Here is a 9,369-nt window from a genome sequence, read left to right as displayed (position 1 = left end):
GTGTGTGTTCATGTGAGAGGGGGTGCGGAGGGATTTGACACAGCTATTCAAGCCCACGGTTGCCATGGTTTCTTCTGCCATATATGGGCAAAGAAGTCAAAGAGCAGATCTGCTGGGCACACAAAAAAGAATGTGGTGTTTTGCTCCTGAGAGATCAGTGACCTCGGGCTGCTTCAAAGGACCGCAAGTATGCCAACAGGACGCCAGAGCAGTAAATACATAGCAGGAGAGAGCATTTAGTGACTAGACAAGCTCAGGAGATTAATATAATATAATATAATATAATATAATATAATATAATATAATATAATATAATATAATATAATATAATATAATATAATTAATATAATATAATATAATATAATATAATATAAACGCTCTACTATTAATAATGTAATGATTATTGATTAAAACTTGGCAAGACATATATTTTTTGGACTTATGTACATATCAGGTTTTCTATATTGTGATAAATGCTGAAGCTTTTATAAATAATGCTATGAGCTTTTTACAATATGCAGCATGAAATAAGTTTAACTGGTAAATAACAACAATAACTATTGCATATAAACGTTTAGAGTAAATAAATGGTTTAAACTAATTAAATTGCTAAAGGATTTTACAAGTACATTGTGTATATAACAGATTCTATAAAGGCAAATATTATCCCCATTTTAAGCCTCTTTAGTCTTAAATCCTTTTTATTTGTAATGCTTATAGGAATAAGTTTCTTTGTACTTCATTTAAATATTTTGCAAGTAAGAAACCGGAATACATCTACACTAAAAATGCTAATAAACTATATTAATAACATTGTAATAAATATTATTTATTTTTCGCTGTCTCCATCTAAATATGCAGACTCATACCAAAGTAACAAATGCAGTTTACTAAAGTTTTTACAGTGTATAAGTACTAAAATGTAAATATTTCAAGTACAAAGAACAAGTTGTACCTAACGAGATGCCAGAGTGAAACTATAAAAATTGACAACAGTTAGAATACTAACTATTCATTCATTCATTTTCCTTTGGCTTAGTCCCTTTATTCATCTGGGACTGCCACAGTGGAATGAACCGCCAACTTATCCAGCATATGTTTTACACAGCGGATGCCATTCCAGCTGCAAACCAGTACTGGGAAGCATTCATACACACTGATTCACACACATACACTACGGCCAATTTAGTTTATTCAGTTCAACTATAGCACATATCTTTGGACTGTGGGGGAAACCGGAGCACCCGGAGGAAACCGACACCAACTTGAGGAGAACATGCAAACTCCACACAGAAATGCCAACTAATAGCTCAGTTTAATTGCAAATATTTTATACCTAAACATTTGTTTTTGGTTACAGTGTATTTGTTAGTCAGTACTAATTTAAGTTAATCTTTAGAGTATAGGCTAACAATTCTCACATTTAACTAGTTTCTCATTAGCATGCCAATGATTAACTTATTGGGTGATTACTTATTAAATACATTTTCTACATGATTATATTCTACATCCCTAATCCGAATACTTAACCCATCTACTAACTATAAGCAGACAATTAGGAGTTTAGAGTCAAAATTCATAGTTAATTGTTTGTTAATATTTAGAATTGCACCTTCAACAACTGAAATTACTTAAAAAATATGATAGTTGGAAATAATAGTTTATTTCGGAAACACACAGATCCCTAATGGAATTCAAAATATGTGCAAAATATTTGTAGTTATTGGATTAGGTACTTGTCACACAGAACTATAATTTATTTAAAGAATGAAACCCACTAAGGTACTTGTCACTTTCAAATACATTCATTCATTAATTTTCCTTCAGCTTAGTCCTTTATCAGGGGTTGCCACCGTGGAATGAACTATACCAGCATATGTTTTACACACTGGATGCCCTTCCAGCCGCAACAAAGAACTGGCAAACACCTATACACTCTTGCATTCACACACACACACACGCACACGCACACACACACACACACACACACACACACACACACACACACACACACACACACACACACACACACACACACACACACTCATACACTACGGCCAACGTAGCTTATTTAATTCACCTACCGCATGTCTTTGAACTGTGGAGGAAACCGGAGCACACGGAGGAATCCCACACCAACATGGAAAGAACATGCAAACTCCACACAGAAATGCCAACTTGCCCAGCCGGCACTTGAACCAGCGACATGAGTCCTTTCAAATACATATTGTAATTAAAAATACTGGTAATGTACAAACAGACCGTTTAAAGGAATACATCTTATGTAGTGAGACGTATTATGACCAAAGTGGCAAATACTGTTAGTGGGAACCTGAGAGCTCATATACAGGTAGGTTAAGATTGGAATTCAGTCCTGATGTATGTAGCAAGAGGTCAGAAGGTTAGAAAGACATCATTTTAAAATCTAACAATGTTTGTGCAATTATCAAACAATGCAGGAGAGCTTCACGAGGTCGCAGGTTCAGCCAGACATTTGGTTCGGCACTGTTTCCTGTATGAAGAGTAATGTACAGTTTCTTTAATTTACTCTTTTTTTTTGCATTCTAACAATGAGAAAGCAGTCAAAGTTGTACATCTTGTTGTTGATCCAGGAGACAGCTGTCTCTTGTTTGGAGATTTAGATCTTGGCTCCCAGCTCACGTAATTATTCAGGGGTCACACTGAAGAGAAAAACATTTCATTTGCTGCCCTAACTCAACCTCTGCTTCCTTCTCCACAGTTTCTGTTAAATCATATTCTTAGCCAACAAAAACAAAAACAAACCCTGGTTGCACAACCAAACCAACAGCCAACTGAGTTGGCATCATAAGTTTTTATCAACCCTTTCTTTTTTAAAGCATTTGGTCATTTGTGGCAGCATGTAAAATGTCTGTTTGATCATGTATGAGACAGGGAGAGAGGGAGAGTGAAAGAGAGAGCACAAAAGAAAAGAGGAGGATGAGTCTGAGAATGCATGCTTGTGTTATGTGCATTGTACAAGCTGGGTGTTTATTTGGCCTTTGACCTCAAGGTTCTGGAATGTGACTGATCTCTGTTTAGGGTAGAGTTGCAGCTCCAACCAAATACTGACTTGTAGTAAGCCCCAAAAACATGGTGGAGCATACAAAAGCTTTAAAGAATTTTCAGAAAGTTTTATTTTATAATAAAACAGAAAATCCTATTTCTTCTGTATTTTTATTTTATAAATAAATGTTATTACAATATTATTACAATTATGAAATATTAAGTTCATTGCATTTTAAATGAATAGTTCCCCCCAAAATATTCTAATTCTGTTTACTGGCCCTCTGGCCATCCAAGTTTCATACTTAAAGTTTCTTTCTTTCTTTCTTTCTTTCTTTCTTTCTTCTTTCTTTCTTTCTTTCTTTCTTTCTTCTTTCTTTCTTTCTTTCTTTCTTTCTTTCTTTCTTTCTTTCTTTCTTTCTTTCTTTCTTTCTTTCTTTCTTTCTTTCTTTCTCCATGTAATCTAAATGTTGTGAATTAAACCGTTTTATTAACCCACGACGGGAGAATGTGAGGTAAATCATTAATTTTCGACAGTCAAAATGATTTAAGTTAATGCTTGTTCACTATTAGATGAAGAATTATCCTGGACTAGTTTCCTCCACAACCTTAATTTCTCATCGAAAATAAGAAAGATAATATATCTTGGATGTCCGGGAAATGAATAATCAGGAAACTGTCGTTTTGGATTAAATGTGCCTGTGGCAAAAGGCTAGAACAGGGTTATTTAGGTGCCATTTGGAAATATCCCCACCTAGTGGTTAGATTCAGAGCCTCACAGGTTTTAAAGGTAACATTTTCTTCTTATTTCTATCCCAATTTAGCAGAGACGGTGGCATTCTTCGACTGGACTTTCAGAAAAATGCTTTGTTTGTTTGAGCATCCAAAGGAAATCTATTAAACCTCGGGAGAAGTATTGGGAATGGCATCTCAACAGCTCAGTAGCTAAATAGCAACTGATTACTTCGTCACCTCTAGATTGTGGCGTCATTATTTTACCTCATTATGTAAAGTCTCACCAGTGCATTTACATAATACGAAAGTTTTAAGCCTAATAAGGTAACGTGCGCTTTGGCAAATTGACACGATTTGGAAATATTTGAAACAACAGTGTGTGAACAAAACGTGTAAGATGATGACAATTTCAACGTCAGCCGTATTTTAGAAACAGATAAACAGGACGATTAATTCTTGATAATGTCAGCAGATGTGTATACATCTATGTTTATTGGTGATTTCCTTCATTTGTTCTGTAGTTTACCCTAGAAGTGTCCAGACAGTACCTTCTCATTCTGAGACTCAGCTGAATTACTGCTTCCTCTTGGAGTCGGGGTGGCACTTCAACAATTCCTGGCAGGAAAGCAGAGTACTCTCATAATATTTTTATTCTCTGACTATTAAAAAAATGAAATATCAAAAACTATATGTAGCTATATATTTGCACAGTGTTTAGAAATACTACAGAATAATATAGAAAAGCACAAAGTTAACGTTTTGCTTCACATCTAAAACTGACTATTTTTGTTGGTCAGAGATAATGTTTTACTAATGTACAATATACAAACCACATCCTCATCCTACCTACGTCAGGAAGAATTTTACCATTTAGGAAATTGGTTTATCAAATCATACATAATTCAGAACATCTGTTACGTAACAGTAGCATAAACTGGTTTTGTAATCAGTAAAATTATAATCAATGCCTGAGATCATCTCTAATATCTATTCAAAACAACATGTAGTCAAACAGTCGACCACGTGCTTTCTCAAGTGACAACATGCTGTCAAACAAAGGATCTGTTTTGGCAGGACGTACTTATTAGAACAATGTACAGTTTGGGTTTGGGCCTCCCCCACGGCAGTGCGTGATGTTGTTCTTATCTCCAGAATCATGACCATTGGGTGGACCAGGGAAGCGTCATGCAATGGGAGGTGCAGGAAAACAATATAAACTGACAGCGTTACGATTTTGAACATCTTCTTTTACTGTTGAAGCTGTAGGAGAATACTTTGCATTGATTGAGTAGTGATGTACAACAATAGTTATTCTCAGGCCAACTTTGGCTTGGCTGCCAAGAAGATGCACAAGTCGAAAGGCAAGAGCTGTGGTTACTACATGAAGATTGTCTTCTTTTTCTCCTCGCTCATCCAATCATTGATCATCGCAAGTCTGGTTCTCTTTCTGGTGTATGGACAACCTGAGCATACGGTCGAGGAAAAGAGACTGCACGAGTTGGACCAAAGTGTCAGCAAACTCACTATGGAAAATTTCATTCTTCGAGGGAAGGAAAAGAACCTCACCAAAGTTCTTAACGTCACTCTCACTGCAAAGCTAAGCAATGACAAGCTTGTGGCTGATTTACGCAAACTAGCAAACACCTCATCTATGACAATAAAGAACCTGCAAACAACAATGGTGAGGCTTTGGTGAAACATTTATTATTTTGTTGTTACAAAATTGTCTTAAGATCATTTCTCTGAAATCTTCACGTATGTTATGAAAATAGTTTTCTCTTAAATGTTCTGTCAATATTCCTAAAATGTCATTTTTTAATGTTGTAAGAATGTTTTGAATCGGTTATATGATCATTCTGTATGTAATGGTAATTCTTGAGTAGACAGATATTCAGAATAACATCATTATGTGTGCTATGTTTTACAGTGTCGATGTGACATGCAAAGAATGGCAGCACCTCGCGCATGCCCTCCTGCATTTTGTCCAGATTCAAATGGTGAGATGGGTTTTTAGAATACTATATCATTTTAATATTTCCTTTACCAGGTTGATCTGTATAAAAGATTTGTGTTTATTTAACGCACTGACTGTAAATCTAAAGTTAAACTGATAGTTCACCCCAAAATGAAACTATACTCACCATTTACATCTTTTTTAAAAGCATTTTTTTAAAGAAGATATTTTGAAGAAAGTTTGTAACCAGACTGTAGCCAGTGATGTCCATTGTAGGAAAATAAACTATGGAATTCTGCTTAGTTGCTGACATTCTTCTATTTGGATATGAATTCAAAACAAATTTCAGTAATAAAATGTAAAAATCCTACACTGTAAAAATGCTGGGTTCCGCACAATTCCTATATGTTGTCCCAACACAAAGTTAACTTAATTGTTTTTACAAATTTAAGTGGATTGGACATAAAACAAATAATTTATCACCCAATTGTGTTGATTCACTTCTTTTTAATTAAGTAGTTTGAACAAGCAGCAAAAAATAATTTTTTGAGTGTACACAAAAAAATTGGGTTCCATACAATTCCTTCATGTTGTTCTCATAGGTTAACTTAATCGTTTTATACAAATTTAAGTAAATTGAACATAAAACAATTGAGTTGTCCCAAAATAACACAAAATAATTGTGTTGTTTCAACAAATTTTACATAAGTAGTTTGAACAAGCAGCAAAAAACATTTTTTGAGTGTATGTTCAGCAAACATATCGAACTCTTTCAACAATTTTCTCTTCCAGAAAACAACAAACGCTTGCAAAGCATGCTCCAGCAGTCGAATGAAATGTTAGAGCTGATCAAAGCAAACTTTACCCAAACTGTGACCATTTTGAGATCCGAGTTAGATGGCTCCAATAAAGACAAGGATGGATTTCACTTGGAAGCAATCGGACTGAGACGAGACAAGGCTTACCTTGAAGAAGAGCTTGTCTTGTATCAAAAGAAGTGCAAAGAGGACTTTGTTGAATCTTTACGAGGAATCCCCAACGTCACCAAAGAATTTCTCAAAAGGATCGATGACCTTTTCTCAAAGCACATTTCGTTCATGCTGACATGTGATAAACAGAGAAATCAGCTCGAAAATATTCGCGAAAACTGCAGCAGTCTTTCAAGAGAGGTCGAGAACAAGCTCCAAACATATCTGAACATAGTGGGCGACCAGTTCACAAAGATTAATGGAGAAAACGCCAAATATGTGACCCAGAACAAACGTCTGAACGAAGATGCTGAATGGTGTAATCAGAATCGCAGTGCCATGACTCGTGAGCATCGCAAGACTCTTGACCAGCTTCAGCTCAAGAACGACCAAGACAGTGAAAAACTTCTGCTGGAGAACCGAAAACTAAAAGGAGACAACGGAATGAAAGACAAACTTCTGTCTGTCAATGAAAACAAAATTCAAATGCTCACAAACACCATTGACACCCTCAATACCTCACTTGCCAGCTGTAAGGTGAGTTTTTAAACTTTTTATAATTATGTAATAATGTAATAATATTTTATTACGGTTTGTGTATATTATATTTCTATTTTTTATTTATTTAAATAAATTGCTGTCTTTAATATTTTGTTTACAATTAAAAACTAAATGTTTATGTATTTTGTAATTTAACTTTTTAAATGGCTTTCTCTGCTATTTAGCGAACTAGCCCATTTATGCCAAACCCCTTCGGATCTCCGAACATCCCAAATACTGGTTTGGGTTCAACAGGAATGAGCAAACCCAACATGCCATGGTCAGGGGCTGGCTCCAGCGGGCCAGCATATCCCGGTATTACTGGGACAGGATCAAGCTCAAGATGGGGCAGCACAGGATCTGGTGTGACAGGACCACTAAATACACCTCTAGGTGGAACAGGGACCTACTCAAGCACAGGATTAGGTGGGCAGGGATCAAGTAGAACAGGTCTAACCCAGACTGGGACTAGTAGTTTTGGTGGAGCAGGACTAGGGTTGACAGGATTAGGTAGTGCTGGAAGTTCTGCTTCAATTGGCAATACTGGAACAGGTTCGACAGCATTTGGCAGTGCAGGATCAAGCGTAGGAGTGGGAAAACCAGCAACAGGAGGTTTTAGCTCAGTGGGATCTAATCCAACGGGATTTGGCGCAACTTCTGGAGGAGCAAGAACAGCAGTGGACAGTCAACCGATAAGTCAAGGTAAATTAAAGCGGAGGTAGTTTGATTCTGGACTTTTTTTTAATCACTCTTTGTTTACTCTCTGTACTTTACATAACTCATAACCTTTTGTGTCTGATTTACAGCACAGATAAATCTGCATTTGAAGGAGCTGCATCGATATTCACTCCCAAACTGAGGGAGTGAACAAAGACCTGGCGAAATCCCAGGAGCGTCTGTATAAAGACTGATTTATTAACATGGTTGAAAATAGAAAGCTTATATGCACGTACCACTGCGGGTCTGTATTGTGAATAATAATTAACATGAATATTAATATTATTTTGTGGGATGAAACCATTGTTTGCGCCTTAAATTTTATGCTTGTATATATTATGTAATATATATCTTGTATATAAATACATATACAGTTAATGTCAGAATTATTAGCCCTGTTTATTTTTTCCCCAATTTCTCTTTAACGGAGAGAAGATTTTTTTCAACATATTTCTAAACATAATAGTTTTAATAACTCATTTCTAATAACTTTTTTATCTTTGCCATGATGACAGTAAATAATATTTGACTAGATATTTTTCAAGACACTTCTATACAGCTTAAAGTGACATTTAAAGGCTTAACTGGGTTAATTAGGTTAACTAGGCATGAGAGGGTAATTAGGCAAGTTATTGTATAACGATGGTTTGTTCTGTAGAGTAGACAATCGGAAAAAAAATAGCTTAAAGGGACTAACAGTTTTGAACTTAAAATGGTTTTAAAAATTGAAAAACTGCTTTTATTCTAGCCGAAATAAAATAAATAAGATTTCAGAATGAAAAAAATATTATCAGACATACTGTGAAAATTTCCTTGCGCTGTTAAACATTATTTGGGAAATATTTTAAAAGAAAAAAAATTAAAAGAGGGCTAATAATTCTGACTTTAACTGTACATATTAAATGATTTATCACTGTAATTTTCTCTCAGTATTTTTTGTAAACTATTTGTCTTTATGCTTTGTGGAATAAAAAAATCATTGAACAAAATAAGCAGAACATGTTTTACTAGTCTTTACATTTCAGCCTTTTTGTTTCAGTAAATTTAATGATTGGTGAAATATGTCATTAATACATATACACAGTTATACATTTGTTATACAATTCATGGTTCTCAGAGATATCAATCAACAAAAAAAGTAAAAAAATGACCTGGATTTGTTTTTGTATGGCTAAAATGGTCAAATTTTTTATATTCTCTAATGGTCTTAGAACATTATATAGATATGTTTTGTCATTTAGAGCTTGTTTGCTCTTAAAAATAACAATTGGTCAGCATAACAAATGTTTTCATTAAAAACCAGGATAATTCCAACCAATGCAGAACTGATTTCTTAACCATATAGTTCTAAATAGTTCTTTCTGAACTATTGTGTTGTTAATAAATATATAAATGTCTAAAAACCTGGCAACTTTTTGTTATTTTATGAAT

The 9,369-nt window shown here is 34.8% G+C and overlaps 1 protein-coding gene across 1 annotated transcript; it reads left to right on the top strand.

Annotated features, from left to right (window-relative positions):
- Positions 1–4,991: 4,991 nt before the first annotated feature.
- plvapa (plasmalemma vesicle associated protein a) lies at positions 4,992–8,930 on the top strand. The gene is made up of 5 exons (XM_056475605.1): positions 4,992–5,440; positions 5,687–5,756; positions 6,506–7,218; positions 7,407–7,923; positions 8,028–8,930. Exons 1-5 carry the CDS (start codon positions 5,054–5,056, stop codon positions 8,078–8,080), a joined length of 1,740 nt encoding a protein of 579 aa, XP_056331580.1. The 5' UTR covers positions 4,992–5,053; the 3' UTR covers positions 8,081–8,930.
- The last annotated feature ends 439 nt before the right edge of the window (positions 8,931–9,369 follow it).

Source organism: Danio aesculapii, chromosome 2, assembly GCF_903798145.1.
Source record: "Danio aesculapii chromosome 2, fDanAes4.1, whole genome shotgun sequence".
Classification (NCBI taxonomy): Eukaryota; Metazoa; Chordata; class Actinopteri; order Cypriniformes; family Danionidae; genus Danio; species Danio aesculapii.
This window is presented reverse-complemented; position numbering and strand designations above follow the sequence as displayed.